This window comes from Cherax quadricarinatus, chromosome 44 (genome assembly GCF_038502225.1).
Source record: "Cherax quadricarinatus isolate ZL_2023a chromosome 44, ASM3850222v1, whole genome shotgun sequence".
NCBI classification, from domain to species: Eukaryota; Metazoa; Arthropoda; class Malacostraca; order Decapoda; family Parastacidae; genus Cherax; species Cherax quadricarinatus.
The window spans coordinates 5,152,853-5,176,092 of record NC_091335.1 but is presented as its reverse complement, the minus strand read 5'-3'; the positions used below and the strand labels follow the sequence as shown (position 1 = coordinate 5,176,092).

The 23,240-nt window shown below is 44.4% G+C and overlaps 1 protein-coding gene across 1 annotated transcript in view; it reads left to right on the top strand.

Moving 5' to 3' along the window:
* LOC128697486 (ergosterol biosynthetic protein 28 homolog) overlaps positions 1-23,240 on the top strand; it is a 108,560-nt gene that overhangs the window by 1,729 nt on the left and 83,591 nt on the right. The window contains exon 2 of the mRNA XM_053789213.2: positions 12,056-12,188. Coding sequence (XP_053645188.2) covers positions 12,056-12,188 — 133 coding nt within the window. The remainder of the gene's footprint in view (positions 1-12,055; positions 12,189-23,240) is intronic.

Genomic DNA, 23,240 nt, shown 5'->3' with positions numbered 1-23,240 from the left:
TCGGAGTTGTATTTGCAGAGGTTGAGACCTAGCACCTGGTTCTGCCTCCTAGACCTAGCTAGAGTACTTGGATGAGCATCACTGACTTCTGGTCTCATGGGGCTCCATCATATTTACTATTGAAACTGTGTATTGAGTTTGCCTTGTCCAAGTCATTCAGTTTTTCAACTACACTGTGACTAAATAAATACTTCTGTACATCCGCATGTCTCAAGTTCAGCTTCCTTCAAGGGAGGTTCCTTGACGCTATTGAGGGGCTCTTGGTCTAGGGAATTGAATCTGTGCTCTGGTTCCCTGAATTGAGCCTGAATACCTTTCACCCCCACCACATTCGCTGTATAATCCTACGGGTGTAGCGCTCCCCCATAATTATAATAATATCAAGTTAAGCTTCCAACTGTGTCCCATTTATCCCAGGTCTCTTAATTGAGTCTATCCCTATCTGCCCTAACAATTCATCTTAAGATTTTGTGGGTAGTGACCATGACCTCCCTTGTCCTACTCTCCTCTAAGGTCGTCAGGCTTGCTTTATTAAACCTTTCCTCAGTGTATTTCTGTTCTGGTACTATCCTGGCTGCAAACCTTTGGAGTGTCTTCAGGCGCTTGACCGGGTGCGGGCTCCATGCCGGGGCCGTGTATTCAATGATTGGCCTAACTTATATAAGGTTCTTAAGGATTGTGTGTTCAAGTTGTCGAATGCTGTTCCGAAGTCTGTTAATCTTGCATAATACGTCTGACGTTATACAGCTTTTATGTACTTCAGGCGATATGTTTGGCGTTATATTTACTCCTAGGTACTTTTCACTAGTATTTTCGACTTCTCTCCATCCTTGCTCTACTGTGTCTGGTCTGCTTTCACCTCCAAATTACACGACCTTATATTTGTTTGGATTGCACTCTGGAAGCCACTTGTTTGACTAGTCCTGCAGTCTGTTGAGATCTCTCTAGTTCATCACTGTTCTCTCCTGTTTTTATTCTTCTCATTCGTTTTAGATCAGCATATACTGACACAGAAATGATTCCCCTCTGGTAGTTCGTTAACATATATTAGGAATAGTAGCGGTTCCAACACCAGTCCTTGTGGAATCTCACTTAATACTCTCTCCCATTCTGATGTCTCATCCCTTTGTGTTACTCTCGTTTATTCAGGTGTGTGTGTGTGTGTGTGTGTGTGTGTGTGTGTGTGTGTGTGTGTGTGTGTGTGTGTGTGTGTGTGTGTGTGTGTGTGTGTGTGTGTGTGTGTGTGTTTGTGCGCGTGTGTGTGTGTGTGTGTACGTGTGCATATGTACTCACTCACCTGTATGCAGTTAAAAGATTCGAATCTCGGCTCCTAGCCCTGCCTCTTCGTTTGTCGCTACTAGGTTTACTCCTGGCTTCGAGAGCCTTGTCGTACCTCTTCTTAAAGCTATAGTTGGATCCTGCGTCTCCCACTTCATTCTCTAGGTCGTTCCACTTCTTTACTATGACTGAAGAAATATTTCCTAAACTCCCTGTGATTGCGTTTTCAACTTCCAGCTGTGCCCTCGTGTTCCTGTTTCCGTCTATCAAGCAATCTATACTTGTCCACCCTATCAACTCCTCAGTATTTTGTTAGTTATCATACCACCCCTAATCCTTCATTCCCTTCGTGTCATCAGGTTGTTACCTAATCTCTCCTCATAGGACATACCCCTTGGCTCCGGTACTAGTCCTGCTACAAACTTCTGCGCTTTCTCCAATTTCTTGACGTGCTTGACCAGGTGTGGGTTCCATAATGCTGCTGCATACTCAGATATGGGCCTGACGCACTGTATACCGTGTCTTGAATGATTTCTTACTTAGATTTCTAAAAGCTAGTCTCTTGGTTTGCCAGACGGACATTTGCTGCAGCAGTTACTCGGTTGATGTGCGCCTCAGGAGATATGTTCGGTACAATACTCACCCCAAGGTGCTTGAGTGAGGTTTAAAGCCTTTGCCTCCTGAGCCTGTACTTCGTCTGAGTACACAAATAACCCGCACATAAAAGAGAGAAGCTTACGACGACGTTTCGGTCCGACTTGGACCATTGACACAGTCACACTCTCTTTTACGTGCGGGTTATTTGTGTATCGTTCCAGTCACGGTATTGTGCCTTTTTTGTTACTTCGTCTGAGTTCTTTGCCCTTCCCCAAACTACAAAACTTTGCACTTGCTGGGGTTAAATTCCTGTAGCCACTTGTCAGACCAGACCTGCAGCCTGTCCAGATCCATTCGTAAGGGTTCCTGATCCTCATTTGCTTGTATTCTCTTTGGTTTCATATCTGCGAACAGCGATATCTCTGACTTCATCCCTTATCTACCCATTCCTCTCCTACCTTCTGTTACTTTGTCGCAGAACTTTAGTAGGTTTGTGAGACATGATTTACCATCTTTTTAGCAATGCTGGCGGTCATTGACGAACCCACTAATTTCTAGGTTCTCCAAAACCCCTGATAATCTTCTCCTTAACCTTTTATCGTCTGTAGTTTAACGCTACCAGTCTGTCTCCTTAAAAGTTGGGACTACATTAGTTGTCTTCCACTCCGGCAGTTGCCCTGTGTTGAATGATTTGTTGAAAATTGTTGCAAGTGGCACACACAGTATCCCCTGCTCTGTCAGGACCCAGAGAGATATTATTTGGTCCCACTGTCTTCGAGGTATCAAGCTCACACAATGCTTTTTCACCTCTTCCCCTGTTGTATGTATTGTGCCTAGTGCTCTCTGGTGTGCAACTGCTTCAATTTGCTGGTAGTTTTTCTGTTTTTTTTCTGAGAATACACCCCTAAATTTCTTGCTGAGCTCTACACAGACTTCCTGTTCATTCCTTGTGAGCTCTCCTCCTTCCTCCTTCATCCTGATTACCTGATGCTTTACTGTTGTCTTCCTCCTGGTGTGGCATCAGTGTCTGGGAATTTATTTAATTTAGAATATTTATGTACTTGGTTGTGTTACTTCAGTCTTCATATACAGGTATTGTGTAAAAGGCAACTGTGCATTTATCATTGATATATTTCCGTTTTTATTATTATTTTTTTTTTATTAACACACTGGCCGATTCCCACCAAGGCAGGGTGGCCCGAAAAAGAAAAACTTTCACCATCATTCCCTCCATCACTGTCTTGCCAGAAGAGTGCTTTACACTACAGTTTTTAAACTGCAACATTAACACCCCTCCTATTTCAGTTTGTATGCACTAAACTGGGCATTTCTCAATGTGTGTATATACTGAGTTTCTTTGATATCAGTGTATTATTATTATTACAATCATAACTAAGTGCTAAACCCACAAGGGTCATATTAGTATATAGGTGGATTGTGTGACCTTAATAATTCTCGTTCATTAAGTCGGTGATAAACCTAACCAAATAATTTTAATGAGTGATGCTGCTATACAGGTGGGCCCCGCTTATACAGCAAGTTAGGTTCTGAATTACTGCTGTAAAGCAGAAATCGCTGTAAAGTGAAACAGTCTTATTTTCCCCTTTCAAGTGCATATAAAAGCCTGTTAACATGTTTACACTATCAAATATTAAGTGAGCAATATAGCTAGGCCGAAAAAAATGCATATACAGTACACACATTACTTATTAAAATAGTTTCATCCTGAGCTTATAGTGAGTGATGAATATTACTGTAGAAAATCTGAATAAATGAATAATGGGTATAATTTAAAACCGCTGAATTTGCGAAACACCATAAAGTGAAGCGCTGTAAAGCGGGGCTTGCCTGAATATGCTGAGAGTTCTGTATCTTGTTCCGCAAGATACAACCTACGTGAAGACAGAATACAAAATAAGGTTTGTATATTTTGACTCCTAACCGAAGTCCTCTACAGCAGATACTTATCCCTAGATAGAAGTTGATATATGCAAACTTTCTTGTTTCTGTCTCCATGTGAATTATATCCTCTCATTGACAGGTGCTAGCACACTCAGCTCACACACTGTGGTCTGCGGTTTGATCCCCGGTACGGGTGGAAACATTAGGGACGTGTTTCCTTAAGGTACCTGCTGTCCATGTTCACCTTCCAGTAATAGGTACCTAGGTGTTAGTCGACTGGTGTGGGTCGCATTCTGGGGTCAAAATTAATCTTTATAGTATGTCATTGATGTCAGTTATTGTCTGTATACGTTGTACATGTATTTGTAGGAATGAAGATTATTATTATTATTATTATTATTATTATTATTATTATTATTATTATTATTATTATTTGATGCACCAGCATTTTAGCTTATATTAGACGAGTGTTTAATCTTTGAGTAAATTGTAAAAAAAAGTATATACCGTAAGACTAAAAGCCAGAAATATTGCTGGCTTAATGGCTGCCGGTTGATAGACCATAAAGTCTAACACCTGACCTGAAGACTATGTTAGTATCTAAGATATGCTTGAGTGTTGTGCCTCACCTGTGAGCTCTTGATCCGTTCTCTGAGACTCAGAGTTAACATTCTTGTTAATGTAATTAATTAAAGAATGCAATTGTGTATATACACGGGGAGGTGTGAGTCTCTGGGTGTATATATACGGGGAGGTGTGAGTCTCTGGGTGTATATACACGGGGAGGTGTGAGTCTCGGTGTATATACGCTAAGAACTTATCTTAAACAATGAACTAGCGGTTAATATATTCTTGACTTGTGGTGTACACGTTGACTTAAGTATTCTTGACTTGTGGTGTACACGTTGACACTTAAGTATTCTTGACTTGTGGTGTACACGTTGACACTTAAGTATTCTTGACTTGTGGTGTACACGTTGACACTTATGTATTCTTGACTTGTGGTGTACACGTTGACACTTAAGTATTCTTGACTTGTGGTGTACACGTTGACACTTAAGTATTCTTGACTTGTGGTGTACATGTTGACACTTAAGTATTCTTGACTTGTGGTGTACACGTTGACACTTAAGTATTCTTGACTTGTGGTGTACACGTTGACACTTAAGTATTCTTGACTTGTGGTGTACACGTTGACACTTAAGTATTCTTGACTTGTGGTGTACACGTTGACACTTAAGTATTCTTGACTTGTGGTGTACACGTTGACACTTAAGTATTCTTGACTTGTGGTGTACACGTTGACACTTATGTATTCTTGACTTGTGGTGTACACGTTGACACTTAAGTATTCTTGACTTGTGGTGTACACGTTGACACTTAAGTATTCTTGACTTGTGGTGTACACGTTGACACTTAAGTATTCTTGACTTGTGGTGTACACGTTGACACTTAAGTATTCTTGACTTGTGGTGTACACGTTGACACTTAAGTATTCTTGACTTGTGGTGTACACGTTGACACTTAAGTATTCTTGACTTGTGGTGTACACGTTGACACTTAAGTATTCTTGACTTGTGGTGTACACGTTGACACTTAAGTATTCTTGACTTGTGGTGTACACGTTGACACTTAAGTATTCTTGACTTGTGGTGTACACGTTGACACTTAAGTATTCTTGACTTGTGGTGTACACGTTGACACTTAAGTATTCTTGACTTGTGGTGTACACGTTGACACTTAAGTATTCTTGACTTGTGGTGTACACGTTGACACTTAAGTATTCTTGACTTGTGGTGTACACGTTGACACTTAAGTATTCTTGACTTGTGGTGTACACGTTGACACTTAAGTATTCTTGACTTGTGGTGTACACGTTGACACTTAAGTATTCTTGACTTGTGGTGTACACGTTGACACTTAAGTATTCTTGACTTGCAGGAGAACTTAACTGTTGCAGTAAATGATATACAATGTTGCAGAAATCAAGCGATACAATGTACGTATTTTTTAATATATATATTCAGTGGTTTGAATTTCTGGTGCTTATTAAATAGATATTTCCGTTGGAGGAAAAATAAATACGCTTACAGTATGTACTTTATTTTCCAGTTGTGTTTCCCAATTGTTTTTAATTCTGAAATGTGTAGTTTCAAATTCCCTCGTACTGATAAACTTATATACAGAACGGGACGTTGAGTTTTACCGCACGTGTTATTTCTTCTCAGATGTTTTACATGTCTCAGAGGTCTATCTGATGAGTTTTAAACAACTGAGAGACAGATATCCCAGGTCTGAGACTTACAGAGGTCTGGTCTGAGACTTACAGAAGTCTGTTCTGAGACTTACAGAGGTCTGGTCTGAGATACAGAGGTCTGGTCTGAGACTTACAGAAGTCTGGTCTGAGACTTACAGAAGTCTGTTCTGAGACTTACAGAGGTCTGGTCTGAGATACAGAGGTCTGGTCTGAGACTTACAGAGGTCTGGTCTGAGACTTACAGAGGTCTGGTCTGAGACTTACAGAAGTCTGGTCTGAGACTTACAGAAGTCTGTTCTGAGACTTACAGAAGTCTGTTCTGAGACTTACAGAGGTCTGGTCTGAGATACAGAGGTCTGGTCTGAGACTTACAGAGGTCTGGTCTGAGACTTACAGAGGTCTGGTCTGAGACTTACAGAAGTCTGGTCTGAGACTTACAGAAGTCTGTTCTGAGACTTACAGAGGTCTGGTCTGAGATACAGAGGTCTGGTCTGAGACTTACAGAGGTCTGGTCTGAGACTTACAGAGGTCTGGTCTGAGACTTACAGAGGTCTGGTCTGAGACTTACAGAGGTCTGGTCTGAGACTTACAGAGGTCTGGTCTGAGACTTACAGAAGTCTGGTCTGAGACTTACAGAAGTCTGTTCTGAGACTTACAGAGGTCTGGTCTGAGATACAGAGGTCTGGTCTGAGACTTACAGAAGTCTGGTCTGAGACTTACAGAAGTCTGTTCTGAGACTTACAGAGGTCTGGTCTGAGATACAGAGGTCTGGTCTGAGACTTACAGAAGTCTGGTCTGAGACTTACAGAAGTCTGTTCTGAGACTTACAGAGGTCTGGTCTGAGATACAGAGGTCTGGTCTGAGACTTACAGAGGTCTGGTCTGAGACTTACAGAGGTCTGGTCTGAGACTTACAGAGGTCTGGTCTGAGACTTACAGAGGTCTGGTCTGAGATACAGAGGTCTGGTCTGAGACTTACAGAAGTCTGGTCTGAGACTTACAGAAGTCTGTTCTGAGACTTACAGAGGTCTGGTCTGAGATACAGAGGTCTGGTCTGAGACTTACAGAAGTCTGGTCTGAGACTTACAGAAGTCTGTTCTGAGACTTACAGAGGTCTGGTCTGAGATACAGAGGTCTGGTCTGAGACTTACAGAGGTCTGGTCTGAGACTTACAGAGGTCTGGTCTGAGACTTACAGAGGTCTGGTCTGAGACTTACAGAGGTCTGGTCTGAGACTTACAGAGGTCTGGTCTGAGACTTACAGAAGTCTGGTCTGAGACTTACAGAAGTCTGTTCTGAGACTTACAGAGGTCTGGTCTGAGATACAGAGGTCTGGTCTGAGACTTACAGAAGTCTGGTCTGAGACTTACAGAAGTCTGTTCTGAGACTTACAGAGGTCTGGTCTGAGATACAGAGGTCTGGTCTGAGACTTACAGAGGTCTGGTCTGAGACTTACAGAGGTCTGGTCTGAGACTTACAGAGGTCTGGTCTGAGACTTACAGAGGTCTGGTCTGAGACTTACAGAGGTCTGGTCTGAGACTTACAGAAGTCTGGTCTGAGACTTACAGAAGTCTGTTCTGAGACTTACAGAGGTCTGGTCTGAGATACAGAGGTCTGGTCTGAGACTTACAGAAGTCTGGTCTGAGACTTACAGAAGTCTGGTCTGAGACTTACAGAAGTCTGGACTGAGACTTACAGAAGTCTGTTCTGAGACTTACAGAGGTCTGGTCTGAGATACAGAGGTCTGGTCTGAGACTTACAGAAGTCTGGTCTGAGACTTACAGAAGTCTGGTCTGAGACTTACAGAAGTCTGGTCTGAGACTTACAGAGGTCTGGTCTGAGATACAGAGGTCTGGTCTGAGACACAGAGGTCTGGACTGAGACTTACAGAAGTCTGTTCTGAGACTTACAGAGGTCTGGTCTGAGATACAGAGGTCTGGTCTGAGACTTACAGAAGTCTGGTTTGAGACTTACAGAGGTCTGGTCTGAGACACAGAGGTCTGGTCTGAGACTTACAGAGGTCTGGTCTGAGACACAGAGGTCTGGTCTGAGACTTACAGAAATCTGGTCTGTGACTTACAGAAGTCTGGTCTGAGACTTACAGAGGTCTGGTCTGAGACTTACAGAGGTCTGGTCTGAGACTTACAGAGGTCTGGTCTGAGACTTACAGAGGTCTGGTCTGAGACTTACAGAAGTCTGGTCTGAGATTTACAGAGGTCTGGTCTGAGACTTACAGAAGTCTGGTCTGAGACTTACAGAAGCCTGGTCTGAGACAAAGATCAGGTCTGAGACTTACAGAGGTCTGGTCTGAGACTTACAGAGGTCAGGTCTGAGACTTACAGAGGTCTGGTTTGAGACTTACAGAGGTCTGATTGAGAGTTGTGTAAATTTGTGCCACTCATGGGTCTGAATAAACTAGAGGTGTATTTGAGTGTCTCCAGGGTCCGGATGAAGGAGAGGTGTGTAGGAGTGTGGCTCTCTGGAGTCCGGATAAAAGATAGATATGTAATGGTGTGCCTCCCGGGAGTTTGGGTAAAGGAGAGGTACAGCCATTGAAAGACGTCAGTGACCCGTTTCTTACGAGGGAACACATCCCATTGTTTCCCCCAGAGCCGTCTGTCTCTAGCTTTGAGGTCCTGCTCTCCTTCCCGTCCTACTCTCATACCCTCTTGCTCTTCTACCCTCCCTCTATTCTCCCATTTTTACCCTTCCCCTCTCCTGCTTTCCAACCTTCCAACTCGCCTCCTCTTCTGACTAACATTTTTCTCTGTAGTAGAGCTTTCTTATTGATTTAATACAGGTGTATATAGAACGAAACAGTGTCATAATCAAAGCTTGATCTGCACCTTTGCCTTCAGCACAGTAACTAGGTACATGTTATGGGTGGCACTCTGAGGAAGGGAGGTCGTATTCCTTAAATAGGGCTTGGCATTGACATGAGCTGAGGTGGGATAATAGCCCTAAGCCTGTAAATGATCTGTGTAGAAAAAAAAGGAGGAAAAGAACACAGAGTGAAGATGAAATAGCGAAAAAGAAAAGGTGAATGTTGTTGAGAAGTGAAACAGGGAGCATTAGTGGGTCGTATTTAGGATTCCGGAGGCAAGGGGAAGTACCAGAAAGGATCAAGCTACGATGAAGTAGGATCAGGGAGGATCTGGAGCAAGACCACGACTAACCCTGGTGAACAAGTTAGCAAGATCTCTTGCTTCACCACACTATGATAACTGCTGATCCCCAGGTCTTTACATTTAAAAGTCAACACAAAGCTAAAGTATTCGTCTGCAGGCTTCCTGTCTCTCAAATTATTATCATTATATTTGAAAGCACAAAATCATCTGGGGGTCGTAGAGCGCCAGAGGTAAAGCCTCCTGCTCTTCTGTCCTTTACTCACTCATAAATGATACAAATACTCCTTAATCTAGACAGTGGATAGTTCTCAGCAGATAGCCTCATCAGAACTTCCAAGTTCTCTGTTATCTTATGTATTCCATGGGAGGGGGGTACTTCTAACTCTGTATCAAGAGCCCTCCATCAGCATCAAGGTACACCTTCATGAGTCTGTCTCAAAAGGGATTTTTTTCGTTTCCGATCTTTACAAGCCGTCTGTTATTCTTCCATCAAGAGTGCTTTGATGCTTTTGAAGAGCTCTTAATCCAAGGAATTAGAGCTACTATCCCTCTCCCAGGAGCAAACTTAGTTACCTCCCATTTCTCAGGCGCTGTATGACCTTTACGAGTTTAGCGCTTCCTCGTGAACTTAAAAACAATATCTTATTCTCCCTGGCAAGTGTTCAGATAATTTACTGAAATTATTTACCCTGCTGACTAGTAATTTTGTTAAAAAATATATTTATTTACTACCATAAAAATATCAACCTTAACTTTTCGTGTTCAATTATTATGTTATTATCATATCAGTCACCTTATCTCACACTACTCGCATGTCTCTCGCTGTGCTATTATCTCTCTTCCTACTTTCCTTAGTCCTGTTTATCACTATTCTCCATAAACATCTTTCTCCTGCCTCCGCTGGGAATTCTGGATGTGCTTTTCATACTTGGCGGGAACTGACGTCATACATTGTTTACATTATTTCCCGCTCTTTCCCGCATGTAACTTTACGCGGGAATCTCTCCATTTTGGCGCGAGTTTCAGTCTGAACAAATAAAAACAAAAGAAACGAGATTGAGTTGCGGGTGATGGTGGTTGGGGGCGTGGATGGTGATGATAGTAGTAGTTGTTGTTGCCTTGGTGGTTTTGGTTGTGTTAGCACTAGTAGTCGTAGTGATTGTGAGGGCAGTTCTAGAGATGGTGATAGTTGTGGGGATGATAGTTGTAGTGACGGTTGTATTGATGGTGCTAATTGTAGGAATGATAGTGGTACGAATGATAGATGGCAGCCAGTAGCAACTACATCTTAGTGTCTGCCATGTCTTCTGCTACATGATGGTAGTTGTATTGATGGAGGAACTGTAGTAATGGTATTAGTTGTGGTGATGGTAATTCTAAAGATTGTGGTAATGTAGTAATGGCGGTAGTTGTAGTGATGACAATTGTACTGATGGTGGTAGTTGTAGTAATGGTGGTAGAACATGGTGTGGTCTTACACGGCCTGTAGGTTATTGCTCTCATAATCATTAATACTGAGCCATTAAATGCCCTCTCCTTATTGAACCAACCTTCTAGTCTCTCTCTCTCTCTCTCTCTCTCTCTCTCTCTCTCTCTCTCTCTCTCTCTCTCTCTCTCTCTCTCTCTCTCTCTCTCTCTCTCTCTCTCTCTTCTCTTGTTCTCTCGGTTATACACACCTTTTCCTTGTCTTTTTACTCTCCTCTCTCTTCTCCACTAATTCAGCTCTTCATCTTTTTAATTCTCTTCCTCCTCTGCTTCCCTTCTTCCTCTGCTTCTCTTCCTCCTCTGCTTCTCTTCCTCCTCTGCTTCTCTTCCTCCTCTGCTTCTCTTCCTCCTCTGCTTCTCTTCCTCCTCTGCTTCTCTTCCTCCTCTCCTCCCGCTGATTTATATAAATACAGTCTGGCAATACTTATTTACATAGGATATTATACATAAATTATCATTTATATTATACACATTAATAAAGGTCTCTAACCTGGAGTCCACGGGCCACTGAGCTAAGCTCAGGGGGCCCGTGGACCCCTAAGCTAGGTTCCGGGGGCCCATGGACCCTTAAGCTAGGTTCTGGGGGTCCATGGACCACCGTGGCAGTTCTTGGATTATATACACAAAACAGATAGCAAATTTAACTAAAATATCCCCCAGTGAAAAGCAGGGGAGCCACTAGCAAAATAAGAGACAACACAATAAGTGTCAGGGGCCCAGGACTGTTCAACTGCCTCCCAGCATACATAAGGGAGATTACCAATAGACCCCTGGCTGTCTTCAAGCAGGCACTGGACAGGCACCTAAAGTCAGTACCTGACCAGCCGGGCTGTGGTTCGTACGTCGGGTTGCGTGCGACCAACAGTAAAAGCCTGGTTGACCAGGCCCTGATCCACCATGAGGCCTGGTCTTAGGCCGGGCCGCGGGGGCGTTGACCCCCGGAACTCACTCCAGGTATAGTCCAGGTATGGCTGTTCAGTCCTTGCCTCGCATGTACCCCAGACTCGGGCCACCATCCGTATGTCTCCAACAACCTGGTGGATCCTCTATTGTGAAGCGCTAAACCCATGCGAATCAACGCAAGGAATGGTGGAGGATAAATCTTCTTTTCGCTATACGAAAATACTGACGCACTGTTGTTATTATTCTATGGTTGAGTGAGTGCTAAATCCGTAGGGGATTTACAATGCCTGGATAAAGTAGGTGAGGATCGTAACACAAGAGGTAAACATTGTTGGTAAAACAGTGTTACAAGTGAGTGTAACACAAGAGCTAGAGCTGATAAAACGGTATTACATGTGAGGAATGTAACACAAGACTAGATAGTGCTGGTTAAAAAGTGCTACAAGTGAGGAGTGTAACACAAGGCTAAAGAGTGTGGAGTTAGTGTTGTCGTGTGGTGTGTTGCAGGTGATCTATGCGCTGCGTGGGTGGATCGCGTTCGTGGCCTTCATAGACCTCGGGATGGCTGTGCAGTGCTTCCTTGATGCTGACTCCTTCCTTGGATCTCAACTCTACACTGCAGGAGACATCGCTGAGCATGGTCAGTGTCCTCTCTCATCTAGCATGGTCAGTGTCCTATTTCATCCAGCATGGTCAGTATCCTCTTTCATCCAGCATGGTCAGTATCCTCTTTCATCCAGCACGGTCAGTATCCTCTTTCATCCAGCACGGTCAGTATCCTCTCATCCAGCACGGTCAGTGTCCTCTCTCATCCAGCACAGTCAGTGTCCTCTTTCATCCAGCACGGTCAGTATCCTCTTTCATCCAGCATGGTCAGTATCCACTTTCATCCAGCACGGTCAGTATCCTCTTTCATCCAGCATGGTCAGTATCCTCTTTCATCCAGCACGGTCAGTATCCTCTTTCATCCAGCACGGTCAGTGTCCTCTCTCATCCAGCACGGTCAGTGTCCTCTCTCATCCAGCATGGTCAGTGTCCTCTCTCATCCAGCACGGTCAGTGTCCTATTTCATCCAGCACGGTCAGTGCCCTCTCTCATCCAGCACGGTCAGTGTCCTCTCTCATCCAGCACGGTCAGTGTCCTCTCTCATTCAGCACGGTCAGTGCCCTCTCTCATCCAGCACGGTCAGTGTCCTCTCATCTAGCATGGTCAGTATCCTCTTTCATCCAGCACGGTCAGTGTCCTATCTCATCTAGCATGGTCAGTATCCTCTTTCATCCAGCACGGTCAGTGTCCTCTCTCATCCAGCACGGTCAGTATCCTCTCTCATCTATCACGGTCAGTGTCCTCTCATCTAGCATGGTCAGTATCCTCTTTCATCCAGCACGGTCAGTGTCCTATCTCATCTAGCATGGTCAGTATCCTCTTTCATCCAGCACGGTCAGTGTCCTCTCTCATCCAGCACAGTCAGTGTCCTCTCTCATCCAGTACGGTCAGTGTCCTCTCTCATCCAGCACGGTCAGTATCCTCTTTCATCCAGCACGGTCAGTGTCCTCTCTCATCTAGCATGCTCAGTATCTTTCATCCAGCACGGTCAGTGTCCTTTCTCATCTAGCATGGTCAGTATCCTCTCTCATCCAGCACGGTCAGTGTCCTCTCTCATCTAGCATGGTCAGTATCCTCTTTCATCCAGCACGGTCAGTGTCCTCTCTCATCTAGCATGGTCAGTATTCTTTCATCCAGCACGGTCAGTGTCCTCTCTCATCCAGCACGGTCAGTGTCCTCTCTCATCCATCATGGTCAGTGTCCTCTCTCATCCAGCACAGTCAGTGTCCTCTCTCATCCAGCATGGTCAGTGTCCTCTCTCATCCAGCACGGTCAGTGTCCTCTCTCATTCAGCACGGTCAGTGTCCTCTCTCATCCAGCACGGTCAGTGTCCTCTCTCATCCAGCATGGTCAGTGTCCTCTCTCATCCAGCACGGTCAATGTCCTCTCTCATCCAGCATGGTCAGTGTCCTCTCTCATCCAGCACGGCCAGTGTCCTCCCTCATCCAGCATAGTGAGTGTCCTATTTCATCCAGCACGGTCAGTGTCCTCTCTCATCCAGCATGGTCAGTGTCCTCTCTCATCCAGCACGGCCAGTGTCCTCCCTCATCCAGCATAGTGAGTGTCCTATTTCATCCAGCACAGTCAGTGTCCTCTCTCATCCAGCATGGTCAGTGTCCTCTCTCATCCAGCACGGTCACTGTCTTCTCATCCAGCACGGTCAGTGTCCTATTTCATCCAGCACGGTCAGTGTCCTCTCTCATCCAGCATGGTCAGTGTCCTCTCTCATCCAGCACGGTCAGTGTCCTCTCTCATCCAGCACGGTCAGTGTTCTTCCTCATCCAGCATGGTCAGTGTCCTCTCTCATCCAGCACGGTCAGTGTCCTCTTTCATTCAGCACGGTCAGTGTCCTCTTTCATCCAGCATGGTCAGTGTCCTCTCTCATCGAGCATGGTCAGTGTCCTCTCTCATCCAACACTGTCAGTGTCCTCTCTTATCCAGCATGGTCAGTGTCCTCTCTTATCCAGCACGGTCAGTGTTCTCTCTCATCCAGCATGGTCAGTGTCCTCTCTCATCCAGCACGGTCAGTATCCTATTTCATCCAGCACGGTCAGTGTCCTCTCTCATCCAGCACGGTCAGTGTCCTCTCTCATTCAGCACGGTCAGTGTCCTCTCTCATCCAGCACGGTCAGTGTCCTTCCTCATCCAGCATGGGGAGTGTCCTCTCTCATCCAGCACTGTCAGTGTCCTCTCTCATCCAGCACGGTCAGTGTCCTTCCTCATCCAGCACGGTCAGTGTCCTCTCTCATTCAGCACGGTCAGTGTCCTCTCTCATCCAGCACTGTCAGTGTCCTCTCTCATCCAGCATGGGGAGTGTCCTCTCTCATCCAGCACGGTCAGTGTCCTCTCTCATTCAGCATGGTGAGTGTCCTCTCTCATCCAGCACGGTCAGTGTCCTCTCTCATCCAGCACAGTCAGTGTCCTCTCTCATCCAGCACGGTCAGTGTCTTCTCTCATTCAGCATGGTCAGTGCCCTCTCTCATCCAGCATGGTCATTGTCCTCTCATCCAGCACGGTCAGTGTCCTCTCTCATCCAGCATGGTCAGTGTCCTCTCTCATCCAGCACGGTCAGTGTCCTATTTCATCCAGCACGGTCAGTGTCCTCTCTCATCCAGCATGGTCAGTGTCCTCTCTCATCCAACACGGTCAGTGTCCTCTCTCATCCAGTATGGTGAGTGTCGTCTCTCATCCAGCACGGTCAGTGTCCTTCCTCATCCAGCATGGTGAGTGTCCTCTCTCATCCAGCATGGGGAGTGTCCTCTCTCATCCAGCACGGTCAGTGTCCTCTCTCATCAAGTATGTTCAGTGTCTTCTCTCATCAAGCATCGTCAATGTCCTTTCTCAGACGTGCAGGGTGAATTTATTGAGAAGTCTTCTTACTTCCGCTATCTCTATTCACCAAGCCATAAGTAGGTACCTCGGTGTTAATCACCTGTTGCAGGTATAGCTTCTTGAGGGGATGGTTGAATGCTACAACAAGCATCTGAGACTCGAATGCCCTCGCTCTAATGTGAGAACTAATGATGCTGTAAAGTCAGTACAAATCAGTGTACTCACAACTCGCAGAGTTCATGCACACGTCGTTTTATCATGGGTCATCCCTTGGTTGAGCTGGGCTGGACGTGAGTGTCTGGGTTTTCTCATGCCACAGAACGATTCTGAGACGATTCTATGCATACTGAGGACAGGGCCACTCTGTAACCTCTGGCGACCGTCTCTCTCCTGTCGTTCCTTCTTCCCTTCCCACTCCCCCATCCTCCTGACGTCTCTTATTTCTTTCCTCCGTTCTTGCTTTCCGCCCTTCTACCTGACATCCCTACCTGGTCTCCTCTTTCTTCTGACATCCTTCGTTCCTTGCCTTCCTTCATGGCCTCCTTATTTACTCCTGGCATCCTTCTTTCCTTGCTTTCCTTCCTCTTTCCTTTCTTTTGCCATCCTTCCCCTTGCCATCCTTCCCCGTGCCACCCTCCTCTTGCCATCCCTCCCTGTCCTCTAGTAGTGTGTGTTCTCTGGCTTGGTCTGGTGAGGTCTCCAGGATAGCATAACCAGTGTTACTAAGGCACTCATGGTATCTTGTATGACCCCTTAATGGTTATGATCCTCTCCCCTTGCATGTGCAGGTGCTGGCTGATGGCTGTGTCTTGTGTAGGTGATGACTGTGTCTTGTGTAGGTGCTAGCTGATAGCTGTGTATTGTCTAGGTGATGGCTGTGTATTGTGTAGGTGATGGCTGTGTCTTGTGTAGGTGCTGGCTGATGGCTGTGTCTTGTGTAGGTGCTGGCTGATGGCTGTGTCTTGTGTAGGTGCTGGCTGGTGGTTGTCTTGTGTAAATGATGGTTGCGTCTTGTGTGTGTGCTGGCTGTCTTATGTAAATGATGGCTGATGGTTGTGCCTTGTGTAAGTGTTGGCTGTGTGACGAAAGGAATAGATTCAGAAGTGTCCTTGTTTGCAGACTATGTGAAGCTAATGAGGAGAATTCAGTCGGATGAGGATCAGGCAAGACTACAAAGGGATCTGGACAGGCTGCAAGCCTGGTCCAGCAACTGGCTCCTCCTGAAGTTTAACCCAACCAAGTGCAAAGTCATGAAGATTGAGGAAGGGCAAAGAAGACCGCTAGGGGGCCAAAGACTGCAAACCTCATTCAAGGAAAAGGATCTCGGAGTATAATACCGAGCTATGACTAGACCCCTGTAACCACTATTAGGTGAATACACACACATAGCTTTAAGAAGAGGTTCGATAAAGGTCATGGAAAAGGAGAAGAGTAGACCGAGAAGCGACCAGCGAAGGGGCAGAGCCAGGAGCTATGAATCGACCCCTGCAGCCACAAGTAAGTGAGCATACACACATATTATTATTGGAGTGAGTTAAACAAGTTAAGAAAGCCTAGGGAAAGTATGGATTTGTCAGTTAAAAACAGAGTAGGGGAGTTAGTAGATGGGGAGAGGGAGGTATTAGGTAGATGGCGAGAATATTTTGAGGAACTTTTAAATGTTGAGGAAGAAAGGGAGGCGGTAATTTCATGCACTGGCCTGGGAGGTATACCATCTTTTAGGAGTGAAGAAGAGCAGAATGTAAGTGTGGTGGTGGTACGTGAGGCATTACGTAGAATGAAAGGGGGTAAAGCAGCTGGTATCGTAGGGGTTCTTAATGGAGATATCGAGGGTTGAAGGTAGACACACTTGTTGGATGGTAACATATATTGTCAGACTGTGATGATGAATGTGAAGCCCAACCTCTGCCTGTCTTCGCCTGTCTAGGTCTACACGCCATCTGAGACCAGGGCAGAGGTACGAACGTGCACATGCGCATCCCGTGACGTCACACAACAGTCACAGGCCTAAAAGGGATCTCCTATCTAAAGCACATGGATGATACTATATGCTATGCTATATAACACAGGGATCAGCAATTATGCTGACAGCTCGGTCATGTTACGTATGTCGTCTCGACATACGCTACTATCTATAGGCTGAACAGGCAGGCGGTTCTGGGCTGATTCTATACAATAACAAATTCATATATAACTTAGAATTAATGGATGGTATCATAATGGATGTAAACAAAATGAGTTTTACGTAATGGGTGTTAACGTAATCACTTTTAACATAATGCATTACAAACTATAAGATCAAATCATTGTACAATATGGATGGAATTGATCGATCGATCTGTATTCATGCACTCTACAGATTCTGAGGAAGAATAAATATATATATACAAGGTGAAATTAACAGCAAAGGCATCTGGTGCGCACTCAGATCATTACTGTCAAATTCTCAGAATACGGAGGGAACGTGAATACGAAAAAAAAAAATTCTGAAAAAGCTAATCAGTTAATAACAAACAGTTGACAGTTTACTTCATCTCGGACATCTAGTTATACAGACTATGTACATTTAAACCCAATTCTGCGAGGGTGAGGTTTACATATGCAGAATGGTTATCATCTCTGGGAGGATTGAATTCCTCTGCAATAGCTAACACATGCCTTGACTGAGGGAGATCTGAATGAGTATCTACAAAAGATACTTGTGGGTTTCTCATTACTTGTCGAGTATGCAAGGAGTAACGACATTCAGGTTGGTTATCTGACTGAGTATTTGAGGTAGAGGGTACAGAGTCAAGAGGATTTTCAGCATCTGTCACATTAGTCTGGGTAGCAATATCATCAACATCGCATACTAATTTCATATGATCTAAATGTGATTCTTTGTACTTACCAGTACTAATTTCTCTAACCTTATACTTATTACCAGAGATATGTTCTACAACTTGATAAGGTCCGACCAACTTTTGATCGAGCTTAGGCATTTCGGATGTTTTGTTGAAATTTGTCAGCATTACTCTTGAACCTACTTTAGCACGGTGGTCTGGTGGCTAAAGCTCCCGCTTTTCGATTCCCGGCGGGTGGAAATTGACACGCTTACACCTATTGTCCTGTTCACTAGCAGCTATAGTCGACTGGTGTGGGTCGCATTACAAGATTCAATGGAAATAAGTTAGTCCTCGATAACTTTCTTGGGTTATCCTGGGTGGCTAACCCTCCGGGGTTAAAAATCCGAACGAAATCTTATCTTATCTTATCTTATCTTATTAGTTACTCTAGTAAATTCTGCTGTTGATTTGTGAAGTGTTTCACGGATTCTTCTAAAAACACTTTGAGCCATGCTGGTACGAGTTGCTACGAAATCATCAGGGTTGTAATTAGGTTTCGGAGTGGAATATAACAACTCATAGGGTAAACGCTTGTCTACACCATACAATGCATAATGTGGAGTATCACCTATGGAAGCATTGTAAGCAGAATTTATGGCACATTGGACATCTGGTATGACTTCATCCTAAGTTTCACTATTGGGGTTGATAGTGGCTCTCAGGACATCAAGTACTTTCTTATTGGTTCTTTCGGCTAACCCATTGCTGGCAGGATGATGAGGAACAATGGTGGATTTAGAGATCTTGTATAAAGGTGCACAAATTTTCAAGAATCTCATTACAGAATTCACCTCCATTATCTGTTACTAAGGACTTAGGGGTGGTATGCCTGCAGATAATGCATTCTTAAAACGCTTTAGCTACTGTCTCTGCAGTCTTATCTGCAATAGGAACTAACTCACAATATCTGGTGAAATGGGCTACCATAACACACAGATGTTTGTTACCTTGGAGGGAACATTTAAAATTGGTTAACAAATCAAGGGCAACTCTTTCCCACGGTTCGCTAGTGGTTGGGTACACTTGGATTGGATTAGGACCATTGACATTTCCTTTATGTTGCAAACAGACACTACATTTCTTAACATACTCGGAAATGTCAGTTGCCATACATGGCCAAAAGTATTTCATTCTGGCTTGTTTCACAGAACGATCCATACCAGGGTGTGCAACACCTGATGCATCATGAACTAGCTGTAGAGCTACATTCACTAGTGACTGTGGAATTACTAACTGGTAAACTCTTCTGCTTGGAGTACCCAACTCGGCTCTTCGATACAGTAATTCTTGGCTCATTACAAAGTCACTAATGGGTGCTGGTGGCTTCACAGTAAGAATAAGATCTTCCTGGAGCAGGAATCGAATCACACCAGACCACATGGGATCTGTTCTTTGGGCATTTTTGACATCCTCGACAGTAAATGGAGGATCTGCAGTAACTACACTAACGTGTCACGATAAAGCATCTGCGACTACATTCGACTTGCCAGGTAAATGTTCAAAAGTGGGATTGAACTCTTGGATAGTCAAGGTCCATCTGGCTAACCTTCCAGTAGGCTGTTTGTTCTGGAATAAAGGTATCAGTGGTGCATGGTCTGTCAAGACATGAACAGGGTACTGGTAAATAATGTCTCGGAAGTGCTTTAAAGACCATACTATAGCTAAAGCTTCTTGCTCCGTTACTGTATAATTACGTTCAGCCTTCGTAAGGACTTGGCTAGCAAATGCAACTGCGTTGTACTTGCCATCAGTCTTCTGAGCTAGTACGGCACCTATGCCAATTGAACTAGCATCAGTTGTTAGATAGAAGGGCTTAGAAAAATCTGGGAATTTCAAAATTGGAGCAGATGTTAACTTTTCTTTTAGAGTTTGGAATGCTTTTTCTTGACGGAAGGTCCAAACAAAAGGAGCATCTTTCTTAAGCAATTCAGTTAGCGGAGCAGCTATGGAAGAAAAATTGGCAATGAAAGATCTATAAAAACCTGCTAAGCCCACAAAGGATCTTACGGCATCAGCAGTTTTGGGAGTTGGAAAATTTAGTACTGCAGTTACTCTTTACTTTGATCAGTCGTAACCCCTCTAGGAGTGACTACGTGACCAAGAAACTTAATTTCTGATCTGAAGAATTGACATTTGGACAGTTTGATCTTTAAATTGGCTTCTTCAAGCTTGCCAAGTACTATATCAAGTCTTTTCAGGTGTGTGTCCACGTCTTCGGACATGATGATTACGTCGTCTAAGTACACCATAAGTGCTCTGCCTATAAGACCTCTAAAGATGTTGGTCATGAGTCTAGAGAACGTGATAGGAGACGATCATAATCCAAACGCCATACGGAGGAAGTGATAATGACCTGTGGGAGTGGAGAATGCAGTTAACTCTTGGATGTCCTCGTGAAGAGGGACTTGCCAAAACCCTTGTAACAAGTCCAGGGTCGAGAAGACTTTGTTATCTCCGATATTGCATAAAAGGTCACCTAGTACAGGAAGTGGGAAACGATCTGGAATGGTTTTCGCATTTAACTTCCTAAAGTCAATCACCGGGCGCCAAGTGCCGTCCTTCTTAGGCACTAGGATCAAGGGCGCATTCCAGGGTGAATTGCTAGGTGCAATAACTCCATCATTGAGCATTTGATTGATCAGTTCCTCTCCGACAGCAACTTGAAAATGAGGCATTCTGTACGCAGGTATATAAATAGGTCTAGTACCAGGTTCAAGTGGAATACGATGGGACAATAAGTTCGTTATACCCATCTTCTCACCTGGTAAGGCAATGGCTGTACGACGTTTGTTCAACAGCATCAACAAGCGCTGGACTTCGTCTGGGAAATCAGTGGGAGCTAAGTCTTTCTCCTCAACTGGTGGGATAGCTTGATCCAGCGGAGTGGATGAGGTCTCCACTGTTGAAATAGCACCGACCCACTGGTCAGGTGGCACGTCATCCTGTACTTGAACAGGGTAAGGATAGTGAACTAGGTCAACAAGGTTGGTATTTGCTCTGAGACGAACACTGTGACCCGAAGTGTTAGCAAGGAGTAAATGGATCTTACTGTCTCTTACAATGTGTAAGGAAGGTTCAACAAATAAACCCTTGACCTTTGCAGGAATCACTGTCAACTAGGACGTTATCACCATCTGGAACATTAAGAACAACAACAGACACTCTAGTGAGAGCACTAGCCGCAACAGAGACGTCTTTCTGCAGACGGCATGTGACATCAACAAGAGATGGCATTACTAGTTTCAAGTAATCGTTTTCTAACAAGGCATCCCCTGTGGAGAAACTACTACTCGAACTAGCAGTCATTGCAGGGATAGGCTGTGCACTCAAGGCAGTCTGAGTGTCCTCGGACACTTGAGGCAACGGAACACTATCCTGCAAGTCTGAAGGTGTAGGTGGAACACAGATGGGAGTGACAGAATTACCAGTGCCTGACCGCTTGGGTATGCTACTGGAGAATGCATTGCCTTGTAAGGACTTAATGCGTACATCATACTCTGCAGCAGTATGACAGATTTCTGATCCAAGCTGGTAACCCCAGAATGGAACGATCAAGTCGTCAATTTGGGCATGCCATCGGTACGGGTCGAGCACAATACGTAAGTCTCACATGGAAGCAAATCCCAGTAGAAGGTCACCAGGGAAAGTAATCTGGTCGACAACAAGAAAAGCAGCAGTAAAGTCTCTGCCTTGGATAGTAAAGGTGAGCGAAGTCTGACCTCGGACTCGCAGAAGGGAACCAGCTACTCCACTAAGGGAGGTTACAGTAGTTGGTTCAACGAGGAGGACACGTCATAACTGCTTCTCTTTAAACAAGCTAGACCTAATGATATTAACTTGCGCACCAGAGTCCATGAACACATGAACGGGCGCATTATGGACAGAAGCTTGTACTAATGGACCAATCGTTTCGTTTGGAGTTATATGCAAACAGAAAGGTGGGTTGTCATCGGAGAAGGCATTTTCTACTTCATCCCCAAATTCCTCTACTTCAGAGACGTGTGAAGCAGCATCAACAGCAGGGCTGTCAATCTCAAGGCTGGCTAAGGCTTCATAGGAATTCTGGACTGGGATGGTGTACTCGTTATCACCTACTGTCACGACTGGACGAGTAGACTTGGGCGCTCGGATTCCCCCGAATTGGAAGAATGAGCCTGGTTCTGGTTCTGGAACTGATGGGATCATGACAGAAATGTTAAAAGCAGGGGGGGATATAGTGTTAGAGTGGTTGGTACTTTTGTTTAATAAATGTATGAAAGAGGGGAAGGTACCTAGGGATTGGCGGAGAGCATGTATAATCCCTTTATATAAAGGGAAAGGGGACAAAAGAGATTGTAAAAATTATAGAGGAATAAGTTTACTGAGTATACCAGGAAAAGTATACGGTAGGGTTATAATTGAAAGAATTAGAGGTAAGACAGAATGTAGGATTGCGGATGAGCAAGGAGGCTTCAGAGTGGGTAGGGGATGTGTAGATCAAGTGTTTACATTGAAACATATATGTGAACAGTATTTAGATAAAGGTAGAGAAGTTTTTATTGCATTTATGGATTTAGAAAAGGCATATGATAGAGTGGATAGAGGAGCAATGTGGCAGATGTTGCAAGTATATGGAATAGGTGGTAAGTTATTAAATGCTGTAAAGAGTTTTTATGAGGATAGTGAGGCTCAGGTTAGGGTGTGTAGAAGAGAGGGAGACTACTTCCCGGTAAAAGTAGGTCTTAGACAGGGATGTGTAATGTCACCATGGTTGTTTAATATATTTATAGATGGGGTTGTAAAGGAAGTAAATGCAAGGGTGTTCGGGAGAGGGGTGGGGTTAAATTATGGGGAATCAAATTCAAAATGGGAATTGACACAGTTACTCTTTGCTGATGATACTGTGCTTATGGGAGATTCTAAAGAAAAATTGCAAAGGTTAGTGGATGAGTTTGAGAATGTGTGTAAAGGTAGAAAGTTGAAAGTGAACATAGAAAAGAGTAAGGTGATGAGGGTGTCAAATGATTTAGATAAAGAAAAATTGAATATCAAATTGGGGAGGAGGAGTATGGAAGAAGTGAATGTTTTCAGATACTTGGGAGTTGACGTGTCGGCGGATGGATTTATGAAGGATGAGGTTAATTATAGAATTGATGAGGGAAAAAAGGTGAGTGGTGTGTTGAGGTATATGTGAAGTCAAAAAACGTTATCTATGGAGGCAAAGGGAATGTATGAAAGTATAGTAGTACCAACACTCTTATATGGATGTGAAGCTTGGGTGGTAAATGCAGCAGCGAGGAGACGGTTGGAGGCAGTGGAGATGTCCTGTCTAAGGGCAATGTGTGGTGTAAATATTATGCAGAAAATTCGGAGTGTGGAAATTAGGAGAA